Genomic DNA, 15,520 nt, shown 5'->3' on the forward strand with positions numbered 1-15,520 from the left:
TACCTACGCCATATGAACTGCTGCAGTTCACCACCACCAAGGACAATTACCAATGATATCAAGGGATATGGGGATATTGTGGAAAGATGATGTTGAGGTAGAACAGCCATGATCTAGTTGAACGGTAGAGCAGGCTCAAGGGGCCAAATGGCCTACTCCTGCTCCTATGTTCCTAATTAGGGATGGGCAACAAATACTGGCCACACTTTGTAAATGAATACAAAACCTTTTTGCAGATTTATTCACAATAACCTCTTCCACGTTTAGCATGCTCCATTTAAACCCGTCTCCTGATTGACATATTACATTCAATAGATGGTTTCTCTGATCCTGTACGGAATTACTTTATGCTAATCCACATGAAACTGCACTTACCTTTTACCCAGCAGCCCAACAGATTCACATCATTCTGAATCTGGTTGCATTGTATTAAGACTGTAATCTGGTGAATAAACATAAAAGTCTTACAGACTAATCTTTGGCATTATACAGGTTTGGAGATGAATTATTATATAAATATTTGAGATAGTCAATCATTCTGGATTGAAGAGCAATATCCTCCACTTTGCAGCAGTGTGAGAAGACAGTTCTATTCATAGCGACAAAACCATTCTATTCATAGATGTAAAATATTTTATTTGTAAATGCTGATCTAATCTGGTTGCACAAACTCCAAAACCCAATAACACTCTTTATACTTCAAAAAAAAAGCTTCTTTTTTCCCAACATTAGATACTATTGTACAGGACAGAAAAAAAACTGTAGGACAAATACTGGTAGGATGTTGGAATATTATTGTACAAGAAAAGAAATCCAAGAAACAAATTCATACAGCTATTTATCAAGAACTATGTACATTTGATTTCTTTTGCAAGGTAAAAAATACAACATGCCATATACATTACAATTTTATGACCGTTTCATTGAAGATAACAATTTACTGATAATGTGCACACAAACTTCATTTTGAACTTAATAGTTGTGAAGTGTCAGTACCAGTTATTTCTTTTCTGTAAGTACAAAATAAAGCTAACCTGGTTCAAAATGCATATTTTAAACCTCTACAAGCCAACACAAAACAGTGTTTGTTTAAAGAAATGTAAACAAAGACAATCCATACAAATATTATTTTTGTGCCTATTTTCTTATTTATTCCAAAACCCTATTGTCAAAAATCCTGCAGTGTTAGCATAATTACATCTCATAATTTTGCTTAAAAATAAAAACTATCTTTGAGAGGCTACAACCCTTACATGATTTTGCTGAATGTAATGTGTCAGCAATCTTCTACCTTTACATCTAAGTTTGCTAATGGGGCTCCTTGCCACTACCTGGGTGTGGTTTTGAACCTAATTCACAGTTGGTTAAAATTATATGCCATGTAACCTGACTCAGAGGGACTCCACTAAAAGCAAACGGCTGCAGTGTCAGGTAGCATTTGGTCGTTTGTTTTTTTTATACTGTTTATTCCACACTCTATTTACATTTTGTACAAAGTAACAGGGTTTTTTTTATATCTGCAGGTAACAGCAGCAGCTTAGGCTTTCTTCTACTTTTATTTTTAAAAATAGCTTCATTCACTTATCCAATAAATACAAAAATGTTTCTCTTTTATCATACAGAAATCAAAAAACTACAATAAACTGACTCATGGAATCAAGTATTTTAAATGTTTTTTTTAGTGCAAGTTATTTCCCTTAGCTGTATCCCTAAGGAAGTCATCTCAGTACATTCCTTGTTCAGTGGTGTCTACTTTTAATTATTTATTTTTTTTTAAACTAGAGGGCCTGCCCCTTGCAAATAAGGCTGTGGCCAGCACTGTTGATCCTTCCCCTAGCTGGTGAATTCAGTCCTACATTCATAAGTGCCTATCCTACTTGAAAGCAGGTCAGCTGTTGGTTCTTTTCCTAGTAAAAATCATTTCTCATTTTTAGTCGATACAGGACAGTAACTCCAGTGCTAGACCATTTAGTAATCTGCATCCACCTGCATTATAAACAAACAGATGGGGTGACTGGCGACTCAGCCAAGTCTTCAGTTTATGCTTGTTACGGAACTCTGTGCTGCTGCTGGAGATGAGGAAAATCATTTGTGAGCTCCAGGCTTATTTAAAAAAAACTGTAAGCATCTCTTCCCAGGGAAAAGCAACCCCAGAAATATTGCAAGGAATGCGCTTAATTCATCCATTTGCGGCAGTTTACAGCTCCACAGTGACATGGGATCTTGTGCTGATCATCTTCAAAATCAAACTTGTAGTCATAGGACAGCTGCAAAAGAAAAGGTTTCTCGTCAGTGACTGGGTTAGAAAAACAGGTCCCAAAAAGGCTTAAAAACACATTCCACCTCAATTACAAACCAGACCACAGTACAGATTTAGAATTGAAAAGTAAGCAAATTCCAGCAGTCTCATGTTTACTTTGGCAACTACTTCCACTATAATGCTTACAATTAGCAGAGAAAAAAAAATCACATCTCCAACTCTTACTTCATCATATTTCCCAAGGCATGTATTTGAAGTAATAAAGAGTTTGAAAGCCTCAGGTAATAACCAACAGTGCAGTTAGATAACTTTGGTTTTATTATATTGGTAATAAAAGATACAGTACCAAACACAATATTTACTTACTTGAAAGCTAATAATGCAGTTGTGAAACGACTGAGTGTTTTCTCCATATTACAGAATTAAAGCATATTAGTTTTTACATTTGTTTGAGAGATGTGGGTTATGATAGTAAGGCCATATTTACTGTCCAAGTCTAGTTGCCTCAAGATGGTGGTAGGCTGCCTTCTTTAACAACTGCAGTTCTTGTAGTGAGGGTGCTCATTTGGTGCAGAGTATTTTAAATAGATCATCATAAAACTACCTGGTGTGGTCACTATTAGCATTAATTTAGGGAATGGCTCCCTTTCACATCCTTGGAGCAATAACACTACAGAGTTTCTGGTTTAAAATATTAATTCAGACTAAATCATTTTTCTTTCCTAAATATGAAGTGCCAGTTTTTGTCCTTAATCACGGGGGTCTGTAGAGTGTATATTTTAACAGAATTCTTTCAAATTGAGATAGCCTAGAAGAAACATAGAAAAGAGGAGTAGGTCCTTCAGCCCTTCGAGCCTGCTCCGCCATTCAATATGATCATGGCTGATCCTCTATCTTAACGCCGTACTCCTGCACTCTTCCTACAACCCTTCACGCCTTTGGAGTCCAGAAATCTATTGCCTTCTTAAATAAATTCAGTGATTTGGCCTCCACAGCCTTCTGTGGTAGAGAATTCCATAGGGTCACCACCCTGAGTGGAGAAGTTTCACCTCATCTCAGTCCTAAATGGTCTACCCCATAACTGAAAGCGTCACCCCTTGTTCAAGACCCCCAGAGGAAGTGTCATCCCTGCACCCAGTCTGTCCATCCCTGTCAGAATTTTATGTTTCAATAAGACCGCCTCTCATTCTTCTAAACTCCAGTGAATACAGGTCTAGTCGGCCCAATCTCTCCTCATACGACAATCCTACCATCCCAGGAAGCAGTTTGGCAAATTTCGCTGCACTCACTCTGTGGCAAGTGTATTTTTTCTTAGGTCAAGAGACCAAAACTGCACACAATACTCCAGGTATGGTCTCACCAAGGCCCTGTACAGCTGCAGTAAGACATTGTTGCTCCTGTACTCAAGACCTCTCGCAAAGAAGGCCAACATACCATTTTGCCTTCTTAACTGCTTGCTGCACCTGCACGCTTGCTTTCAGTGACTGGTGCACAAGGACACCCAGGTACCTTTGTGCATCAACATTTCCCAATCTATCACCATTTAAGAGCTCCTTATATTTTTACATAAAGTGAGGAATAAACTAACCAGCTGATTAGACAATGGCTGATTTGTACCTTAACTCTATTCACCTATCTTTGATCCATATCCCTGATAACCTTACCCAATAAAAATCTGTCCAGCTCGCTCTTCAAAATTTCAACTGACCAGCATCCAAAGCCGTTGGTGGGAAGGAAGTGAATTCTGAACATTCGCTACTATATGTGGGAAAAAACTGCTTCTTGATTTCACTCCTCAACAGTCTAGCTCTAACTCCAAGATTATGCCCTCTTGTTCTGTTCTCTCTCCATAGAGAAAATAGTTGATTTGTATCTACCCTATCAAAACCCTTTACTATTTTAATAGGTTGTGTATCTAACCTATCAAATCCTTTATTATTTTCATCAACTCCATTAAATCACTACTTGAATATCTAAATTTAAAGGATTACAAGTCAAATTTTGCAACCTGCCCACAATATTTAACCTTCTAAGCTCCCATATTATTCTGAAGAATTTTCACAGTACCCTTTCCAGGGATAATGTTGTTCCTGACGCCCAGTTGGGGTCTGACCAAGGCTCTGCACAACTGAAGCAACACTTCCCCACTTCCAAACCCCTTGAAAGAAATGGCCAAAATTCCATTACCCTTTTTGATAACTTTTTGTATCTGTACATTCACTTTGTGTTTTCTGTATCAGAACACCGAAATGCCTTTACTCCTCCAGGGTTCCTAACCCGTCCCTATTAAGAACATGTTTTCATTTGTCTTCCTTGATTCCAAAATAGATGACTCACACTTCCCAACAATGAACTCAATCCACCTCAGCTTTGCCTACTCATTTAGTCTGATGATGTCACTTTGCAACTTGCTGCTCCCGTTTGTTAATTATAAATTAATTGAGTGTTTAGCTGTATTCAGGTGGTGGTCATTAACTGGGGATTCACCTATTCACATACATATACAGGACCAAGCTGAAACTGTGCATCTTGGATTGGAGGTGTATGATATGTAATATTTGACTTGGTAAATAAAAATTTTGAAGTGTATAAAGACTAGGCTCCAGTTCTATCCTTCGTACCTGGCTGAATTATAATTATTAATTATGTTTCCTTTTGTGGGAGAATCTAGAACTAAGGGTTACAGTTTAAAAATAAGGGGTTGCTCATTTAAGATAGAGATGAGGGGTAATTTTTTTCTCTCGGAGGGCTGAGTGTCTTTGGAGCTCTCTTCCTCAAAAGGCAGTAGAAGCAGGGTCTTTGAATATTTTTAAAGCAGAGCTAGATAGATTCTAGATAGATAGTAAGGTTATTGGGAGTAGGCGGGAAGTTCCAAGCAGATCAGCCATGATGTTACTGAATGGCGGAGAAGGCTTGAAGGGCCGAGTGGCCTACTCCTGCTCCTAGTTCGTTTGTTCATATAACACCGTTCACACAATTTACTGTGCCACCTAATTAGTGTCATCAGCAAACTTGGATATGGAGCTATTTATTTCCTCATTCTTAATATATAAGGTTAAAACCTAAGGCCCCAGTAAAGATCCCTGGGGAACATAACCTGTTACATTCCAATCAAAAACCACACTTTTACCCCTACTCTGCCTCCTATCTCTCAACCAATTAGCGACCCATGTTACAAAGCTGCCAACATCAGACTAAAGATTGAATATGTATCGCAGTTGGGTGTCCCTTCTGTACTGTGGAACTTACTTAAACCATTAAAATATTTCAGTCAAGAACAAGGGAAACAATGGGAATCACAAGTAGTTTTCATATTTTTTTGTTATATTCTCATTACTTCAAGGAGTAAAACGTACCAGGAGTAAATTAACTAGATGGCATGAAGACCAGAATATCGCTGAAAAAACAGACATGTCTAAGCTTTTCGTCTTGCACTCATCAGGACACTTGCAAGGATATCAATATAAGGGGGAAAACAACAATTTATATTGTATACGGAGAGAGTGCTGATTGGTTTGCAAGCGGCGTTGCTATGGAGAATGCACCACTGATGGTGACTGATAGTTAACTGCCAAGCATTGTTTGCAATTTAAGCCAGGCAGTTTGACCCTGATTGGTCAAGGGATTACCCTGAGGAAAGAGTCAGCGAATGGCTGTCACTGAAACAGGTGCAATGTACGTACATGTTCTTTCTGTCTGCAAAGAACAGGGCCCTGTGAATTATATGTAGCTTACAGTACATGCAAATGCACCACATTGTGAGCTCAACTGACAATCTTAAATTGGTTGTGAGTGTAATTCTTAGCACACTGATGATTATTTAGCTAATTTTATCCAATTGCGGAATCACATCTAATGTTGGACACTGTGTTTTGAGCTTTGCAAGCATGGGGTGGTTGGGTATCACCTGTACCCTGCCCATTGCTAACAGCAGCTGGGACATGCTGTTTGATACAACCCGCTAGTATTTGGGACAGACGGCCCAAAAGTTAGAAGCGACAGCAACAAGCGGAGTTCCACATTAATTTATTCTGTTCCCAGTAGTTCTCACTATTCAATAATGAATATATATATATTATAAACTTTGATGAGCCAACAAATTTATGGGGCCACAGGACAAGCATTAAGAGAACCTTTTACTTATTCACAGAATGTAAGGGTTGCTGGCAAGGCTAACATTTATCACTTAGCTGTATCCATCTATAAGTGCCCTGGAGAAGGTGGTGATGAATAACAGAGTGACTTTCCCTGCCATTTCAGAGGGTTGTTAAGAGTCAACCACATTGAATTGGGGTCTGGAATCCGGGTAAGGACGGGACATTTTCTTCCCTAAAGGAACCAGATTGATTTTTTTTTTTTACAACCGTCCAATAGTTTCATGGTCACAATTACTGATATTAGCTTTTTGCTCCAGATTTTAATGAATTGAATTCAATTTCTTCAGCTGCCATGGTGGGATTTGAACTTGTAGGCAGCTCAATAGACTAGAGCTCCGGGTTATTAGTGCAGTAACAAAACCACTATGTTACTATATCCCATAAATCTGAAAGCATTCAAAGGGCTATGGGAAAATAAAGTACATGATTAGGAATGACTGATATATTTTAACCTGGAGAAATGCAAGATTATACATATTGAGACTGAAATTTAGTTTATCAGTAAAGCTAGAACAGGGAAAGAAAAGGGTATGTTAGGGATGGCAAGTAAGCACTTCAGGAATTCTTAACAGTGACTGTTCCCTACCCCACCCCACCAATATTTTCCAGTTGGCTTCATTTTTTAAAATATATTTTAAATACAAGATAAGACACAGTAAATCTAAAGGGTTATCCCCAGTGTTAAAATAATGGCAGAAGCTAGGCATCAATGTTCAAATTAGGGAAAGCCATGTGGGAGGCAAGTTCATGATAGAGTGGACTCTGGATGGAGTGTGCTTGAAGGGTCTAAAGGCCTTTTCTCACCCTGGACTTGCTATGCACTTATCAAATAGTGGTTCAACACGTAGCTGAACAACTATATACTGTACGCAAATACAAATGTAACTCAGAACTTAGTCCTTTTTATTTTCTGTTTCTCTATGTCCTTCTTCAATATCAATTGTAATGATTTTAAACATTATTTCTTGGGATATGGACATCACTGGCTAGGCCAGCATTTATTGTCCATCCCTAGTTGCCCTTGAGAAGGTGGGGGTGAGCTGCCTTCTTGAACCGCTGCAGTCCATGTGGTGTAGGTACACCCATGATAATGGTGAGGGGGGGGGGGGGGGGTGTTGGAGGGAAATGATGATGTTTAACTTCATTATGTAACAAGTTAGTCACTTGGAGAACCTAATGTAAATGCAGCATTGGTTAACTTTATTTCATTTATGGTAAGCATTAGTCAGTATTATGCACAGTAGAGGATGTAAAGCAGACCTAATGTAGCATTTTGCTTACAAGGTCGGACCCACCTCCTCTCCTTTTTGGATCCTTCGGTTGGAGCTGATGATTATTTTGTGTCCTTTCTCAAATGTCACCACCTCAGCCACACAATTTGGTGCACAGGAATGATTAATATATCTAAGAGAGATTATAACGCACATCAAATTACTAGAAATTATTGTATGAATGTGAAAGACAAAATTCAAATTGCCTTCGTAACAACAGCTTACAAAAATATTAATCAGGTTACTACAACTTTATTGGTAGGAACTTCAAGCTGGCTGGTTTCTCCATTTTAAAAAAAATGTTGTACTGGACTTTTCTAATTTTTTAAGTAGAATTTAAATAGAACCACAGGATTAATTAATTATTGAAACTTACTTCTCTACATACTAGGGTTTTTGGAGATTTATACAAACAAACAGATTGATCCAAACGAGATAAAAACCATCGGGGTACTGTTCTTTTTCAGTGTCCACATTAATGTTGGAAGAACAAATCCAAAAAAGTTAGTAAATGCCTCAGATTCAGAACAAACCCCTAAATGGACTTGAAGCCTAATCTGTGTTAGTCATTAAGTGACTAGTGTTGCTTTTTTTCTTCAACTTGTTTTTTTGGAAAATCCAAAAGAGGTGCCTACTTTAGGTGACAACCAGGCCAGCACCTTGTATTCTTGCTCCATCTAGCAACTAGGAAGCTATTGGACAGGCACTTGCCGATGTCACTGAAATGGAGTTGTCCCTCAGCCACTGAAGAGGCTGAAGACCAGATCCGCTCTATGCAAGTCAAGGTGCTGCATGCCTGTGGCTGGAGTCAATGGAACATTTTGAAAAAAACAGGTCAGAAATCATGCGTTCTGGACACAATGTGACTGCAATTTACAAGGAGGTTAACGCTGGAAACTGGTGCCAGGTTGATTGGAGTCTTTGCAGAAGAAACAGGGGAAACAGACAAAGTAAACTTCCATTGATCCAGGATGAATGAGCAACAGATACTGGCCAGCACTGCACTAACTGCTGGGGTGCTACACAACTGTAGGAGTTATTGTGATATCGATATTGGTCCATGCTGAAGCAGAAGACTGATGCTTCAGGTATTTACGAATTAAGTAATTTCCAAGGAAAAGTTCAAGACCTTGTTCCAATGATGATACACCAAATATTAATCACATTTCTACTTACAAAGGAGCAGAATGGCATTACGTTCATTATAGGTGACCCTTAAATGAGGGCTGACTTCAATGTTCAGAATAGTGATAGTGAACTGGCTTGCAAAATATTTAATCAAAAGCAAATCCCCCACCCACCCCATTACACACAGACACACACATACAGGAAGAGAGACAGATACGCACAGAGTTTCACATGAGACACGCATGCATGAGTTGCGCACAAATGCGCGTGCTCTCTCCCCCTCGCGCGCGCGCGCTCGCTCTCTCTCCCCCTCGCGCGCGCGCGCTCGCTCTCTCTCCCCCTCACGCGCGCGCGCTCGCTCTCTCTCCCCCTCACGCGCGCGCTCGCTCTCTCTCCCCCTCACGCGCGCGCTCGCTCTCTCTCCCCCTCACGCGCGCGCTCGCTCTCTCTCCCCCTCACGCGCGCGCTCGCTCTCTCTCCCCCTCACACGCGCGCTCGCTCTCTCTCCCCCTCACACGCGCGCTCGCTCTCTCTCCCCCTCACACGCGCGCTCGCTCTCTCTCCCCCTCACACGCGCGCTCGCTCTCTCTCCCCCTCACACGCGCGCTCGCTCTCTCTCCCCCTCACACGCGCGCTCGCTCTCTCTCCCCCTCACACGCGCGCTCGCTCTCTCTCCCCCTCACACGCGCGCTCGCTCTCTCTCCCCCTCACACGCGCGCTCGCTCTCTCTCCCCCTCACACGCGCGCTCGCTCTCTCTCCCCCTCACACGCGCGCTCGCTCTCTCTCCCCCTCACACGCGCGCTCGCTCTCTCTCCCCCTCACACGCGCGCTCGCTCTCTCTCCCCCTCACACGCGCGCTCGCTCTCTCTCCCCCTCACACGCGCGCTCGCTCTCTCTCCCCCTCACACGCGCGCTCGCTCTCTCCCCCTCACACGCGCGCTCGCTCTCTCCCCCTCACACGCGCGCTCGCTCTCTCCCCCTCACACGCGCGCTCGCTCTCCCTCCCTCACACGCGCGCTCGCTCTCCCTCCCTCACACGCGCACTCGCTCTCCCTCCCTCACACGCGCACTCGCTCTCCCTCCCTCACACGCGCACTCGCTCTCCCTCCCTCACACGCGCACTCGCTCTCCCTCCCTTACACGCGCACTCGCTCTCCCCCTCTCACACACACACATGCACTCACTCGCTCTCCCTCACACACACATGCACTCTCCCTCCCTCACACACACATGCGGTCTCTCTTCTCACACAAGTGCTCTCTCTCATACACACAGACACAGAGAGACAGAGGCACAGACAGGCACGTGCACACACACACACAGAGACAGACAGGCGTGCACAGGCATTGATGTACGCACAGGCAGACACATGCAGAGACAAAGAGACACAGGCACACGCAGAGACACACAGGCACACATGCACACGCACAGACAGGCACACACAGACACAGACACACGCACAGACACATGCAAACAGACAGACACACACACAGACAGGAACAGACATAAAGACAGAGACACAGACTCATGAAGACGCACACACACATGCAGACACAAAGACAGAGATGCAGACACTCAGGCGCGCCCACACAGACTCAGGCGCACAGAGACAAAGGCGCACACACAGCCAGATAGGCACACAGCCAGACAGGCACAGGGACTCAGGTGCACAGAGACGCACATGCAGAGACACAGAGACATATGCAGCGAGACAGCCGCACATGCAGAGGGGTACAGGCACACAGAGACAGACAGGCACGTGCACAATGACACACAGGGGCGCACAGCGACACAGGCGTGCACACACACACACACTCGCAGAGACACGCAGGTGCAGAGGCCTGAATTTACAGCTTGGCGGGCAAGCACGATCGGGAAACGGACCACTAACCCCGACTGGCCCCCAACCGCGATTTCATGTTGGTCGGCCAATTAATGACCAGCGTGAAGCGCACGCTGTACGATCAGCACTGCCTGGGTTGGGGGTGGGAGGAAGGTGAGCGCCGAAGTCAGCGTGGGTGCGGAATGAAAGCTCCCTGAAAGCAGAGAGCTGTCTCAGGGAGCTAAAGAATTTAAATACAAAAAAATAAAGATTTTAAAATTTGGAAAAAATGCCCATACATCAGAAACAGTCATCTGAACATATACAACATGAAAATTCTGTCCTAACATTTTAATTTTTAAAAACTTGATGATGGAAGCCTCATCCTACCCTTGGATGAGGTTTTGTGAAAAATGTAAAGGCTGCCTGGCCGATTGGTGGTGGGCACGCTTCTGAGTTTAGTGTGCACCCGCCGACCAAAATATCGCGCGAGAGCGTGATGTTGGGACACACGCCAAGCAAAAAATTCTGCCCAGACACACCCACACAGAGACACAGGCACACAGATGCATGTAGAGGAGGCAGTGGCATATTGGTATTATCACTAGGTGAGTATTCCAGAGGTATACTCTGGGGACCTGGGTTCAAATCCACGGCAGATGGTGAAATATGAATTTGATAAAAATCTGGAATTAAAACTCTGATGATGTTCACGAAACCATTGCCGATTGTTGTAAAATCCCACCTGCTTCACTAATGTGATTTAAGGAAGGAAATCTGCCATCCTTAGCTGGTCTGGCCTACATGTGACTCCAGACCCACAGCAATGTGCTTGACTCATAAATGCCTGAAGAACAAGGGCAATTCGGGATGGGCAATAAATGCTGGCCTAGCCAATGACACCCACATCCCGTGAACGAATAAAAGAAAACAAACACACACAAACACAGGCACTAACCCCCTCCTCACCCATAATGCATACAAATCGCAGGATATAGAAGACCACTTCATAGAGTGTGGCCATTATTTTCTCTAATACTTCAGCAGAACCAGACACTCTAAGAAGCATGAGTTTGAGGCCACCCTATCTGACCCAGGAAGGGTTTTTAAACTACAGCTGTCTAACTGGAGGTGGAAAGAGGAACTGACCTTTGCATCAGGCTTGTTGTGGGTACCACCCTCTTTCATGGTTGTTTATCATGTCAAGTCTACAAATTACCTTTTTAACTAATTTTAATTCACAGTAGTAAGAATTTACGAAATACAGTTGCTCCTTCTGCAATCCTGAAACAGTGGCAAATATTTAGGGTAATCTTCCAGCTCGGCATTCAAAACAATCACATAGAGAGACTTTCAAAATGTAGCTGGATGCTATTAGCATAGGAGATTACAGGGCCTTGGTGAGACACATCTGGAATACTGTGTGCAGTTTAGATCTCCTTATTTGAAAAAAGATATATCTGCTTTAGAAGCAGTACAGAGAAGTTTACTGGACTCATTCCTGGGATGAAAGGCTTATCCTACAATGAAAGGATGAACAGGTTGGTCCGAAATGCATTGGAGTTTAGTAGAATGCAAGTTGATCTTATGAAACATACAAGGTCTTGAGGGGACTTGACAGGGTAAATACCCAGAGGTTGTATCCATTTGTGGGAAAGACTAGAACTAGGGGACACAATTTAAGAATCAGAGGTCTACCATTTAAGACAGACATTAGGAGAAATATTTTCTCTTTGAGGGTCGTTAGTCCATGGAATTTTTTTCCCCAGAAAGTAGTGGGGACTGGGTCATCAAGTTTATTCAAGGCTGAGTTAGATAGTGTTTGATAGATAAGGGAGTCAAGGGTTATGGGGAAGCAGATGGGAAGGTGCAGCTGAGACCACAACCAGATCAGCCATGCTCTTACTGAATGTTGGAGCAGGCTCAAAGGGCCAAATGACCTACTTATGCTCCTAAGTCCTACGTTGATGAGCTATGGTGGGCCAAATGGCCTTTTCTTGTGTAACGGGGGAGGTGAGTAGGGCCTTGGTCTCTTGACTTCCATGTCAGCATGGGACTGGATCCTGGGCCTTGACCGGCGCCGACCTTGGAGGACGGAGGATGCTGGACAGGGAATTCATTGGCTCTGTGGGTCCTCCCTGGGACAAGAGACTTGGCCCAGACTGAAGGAGGAGAGGGCCGGTCCCGGAGTGCAGGCTGAAGTATTGGGTGGATCCTTAAGCATCGTGGAGAGCAAGAAGCAAAATGGCAGCAGCAAGAAGCAGGAGAAGTCTGAGATTGGTGAATTGCTGCGTCCAGGAGCCAATGTGACAAAGAGGGTAGACGAAGCCTCTGTTGGCGGCTGGAACACCTGGAAGTGGCAGCGGAGTAGGTGAATTGCTGAAGAACTTGGTAGACTGCCTGGACAGCACCTCTGAGTCCTAGTGGCCACAAAGAGCAGGAAATCCCCTTCTGGGACACAAGGTAATCTGTCACGTGGCCACAGGAAGTTCGCAATACAGGTTCCAACAAACTGAACTCTGCTACTCAGCTGATTAAAGATCAGGAGTTGAGCTCTTGATGGTATCTTGCAGCATTTGGAGCATTGGCCATGAATGTCCATTGTGAATAGTCTATTCCTCTAAATTAAGCTTTCCCATTAACATTTGTAAATCCAGTGGAGTAAAGGGTCCATGTTTTACAATCTTTGTGCAGTCAGTGTGCTTGAATCTCACATAACACTTGTCCTGACTTTTCTTATGCAGGTAAAAACCAAAAAGGTTTCATTTCTTTTTCATCAGTAATAATGTACTGTCTCCGGTTTTGAGGAGGTTACAGACATGTTATTTTACTTCAAGGCCATAGTAGGCCAGACACAAGAATGTTGTGTGATTTACTGCTTTATAAATTGTGAAATACTGCATGGTGTTTACAAGGTTGGAATATAAGAAAGGGCAGCATCTATATTTCAATAAAAATATGTAACTCACACAAATGCATTCAGAGGACTCACAAACTACTGCACACCAAATATCCTGAAGAATGTTAGCAATTAATGAAAGAGAGAGATAGCAATTTCCTGTTCGAAGAACATGATTGCCAGGCCAACTGGAAGGGGGCAGGGACTCACTCCAATTTTATTTTCAAAAAGACCTACCTTGCAGGACCTCCCGTCAATGTTGCATCAATAACATGATCACTGTCAATGCGAAACATGTACACTCCACGGTTCTATGAACAGGGCAAGAAAGAAAAAGTGCTTCTTGAGGTTTTACATACTAAATGCACTATATAAATGCAAGTTATGTAGTAAGCAGTCCCAAGGTGCTTAACAAGAGTGCTATCGAATGAAATTTGACACCGATCCGCCTAAGGATTAGGACAAATGACCAAAGTTTGGCCAAAGACATAGGAAATAGGAGGAGTAGGCCATTCAGCCCCTCAAGCCATTGAACTAGATCAGGGCCGATCTTCTGCTCATCGCCAGTTTCCTGCACTATCTTCATAATCCCTTGATATTTTTAATATCTAGAAATCTATCAATATCTATCTGGAACATATTCAATGACTGAGCCTCCACAGCCCTCTGGGTAGAGAATTCCAAATATTCATCACCCTCTAAGTGAAGAAATTCCTCCTCATCTCAGTCCTAAATGGCCTACCCTGTATTTTGAGACTGTTGTCCCCTGGTTCTAGAACTGCACCCCACCCTGCCAAAACCAGGGGAAATATATTTCCTGAATCCACCCTGTCAAGCCTTGTAAGAATTTTGTATCTTTTAATGCATTCACCTGTAATTCTTCTAAACTCTACAGGAAAAGGCAGTATCTAAATTTCCTTAGTCTCTCCTCATATGACAATCCTGCCATCCTAGGAATCAGTCTGGTGAATCTTCGTTGCATTCCCTCTATGCCAAGTATATCCTTCCTTAGATAAGGAGACCAGAACTGCACACAGTACTCCAGGTGTGGTTTCACCAAGGTTCTACACAATTGCAACAAGATATCTTTACTCCTGTACTCACATCCTCTTTCAATATAGTCCAACATACCATAGAACAGTTAGGGTGCAGAAAGAGGCCACTCAGCCCATCGTGTCTGCGCCGGCCAGAAAGAGAAAAAAGAAATTAGCTGCTCATTTTCATCCCACTTTCCCAAAACCTGGTCCGCAGCCCTGCAGGTTACAGTACTTCAGATGCAGATCCAGGTAAATTTAAATGAGTTCAGCGTTTCAGCCTCAACCACCAACTTAGGCAGTAAATTCCAGACGCCCACCACCATCTGGATGAAGAAGTTTCCCTCATGTCCCCTCTAATGCTTCTACCAATCACCTTAACTCTATGCCCCAGGGTAATTGACCCCTCACTAGGGGAAACAAGTCTTTCCTGTCTACCCTATCTAGGCCCCTCATAATTTTGTACACCTCAATTAGGTCACTCCTTCTCCTTCTCTGTTCTAAGGAAAACAACCTTAGCCTATCCAGTCTCTCATTATAGCTGCAATTTTCAAGCCCTGGCAACATTTGTAAATCTCCTCTGCATTCCTGTAATGTGATGACCAAAACTGTACAAAAAATTCCAGCTGTGGCTTAACCAGTGTTTTATACAGTTCAATCATTACATCCCTGCTTTTGTATTCAATACTTTGCCAATAAAAGGAAAGACTTGCAAATGCTTTCTTTACCACCTTGTCCACTTGTCCTGCCACCTTCAAGGACCTGTGGACATGCACTCCAAGGTCTTTCACTTTCTCAAACCCTCTCAATAACTTCTGTTATTCCAAGTATTCCATTGCTTTGTTTGCCCTCCCCAAATGCATTACCTCACACTTTTCTGGATTGAATTCCATTTGCTACATCTCTGCCCACTCATCCAAACCTCTTCACTATCACTACATGACTAAT

The 15,520-nt window shown here is 43.0% G+C and overlaps 1 protein-coding gene across 8 annotated transcripts in view; it reads right to left on the reverse strand.

Annotated features, from left to right (window-relative positions):
• Positions 1-615: 615 nt before the first annotated feature.
• kmt2ca (lysine (K)-specific methyltransferase 2Ca) overlaps positions 616-15,520 on the reverse strand; it is a 471,931-nt gene continuing 457,026 nt past the window's right edge. For all 8 annotated transcript variants that reach the window (XM_041184363.1, XM_041184366.1, XM_041184360.1 and 5 more), the window contains 3 exons: positions 13,776-13,849; positions 7,713-7,821; positions 616-2,267 (listed from right to left, as the gene is read on the reverse strand). In XM_041184363.1, coding sequence (XP_041040297.1) covers positions 2,175-2,267; positions 7,713-7,821; positions 13,776-13,849 — 276 coding nt within the window. In that variant the 3' untranslated portion in view covers positions 616-2,174. The remainder of the gene's footprint in view (positions 2,268-7,712; positions 7,822-13,775; positions 13,850-15,520) is intronic.

The sequence above is a fragment of the Carcharodon carcharias genome, chromosome 3, assembly GCF_017639515.1.
Source record: "Carcharodon carcharias isolate sCarCar2 chromosome 3, sCarCar2.pri, whole genome shotgun sequence".
Taxonomy (NCBI): Eukaryota; Metazoa; Chordata; class Chondrichthyes; order Lamniformes; family Lamnidae; genus Carcharodon; species Carcharodon carcharias.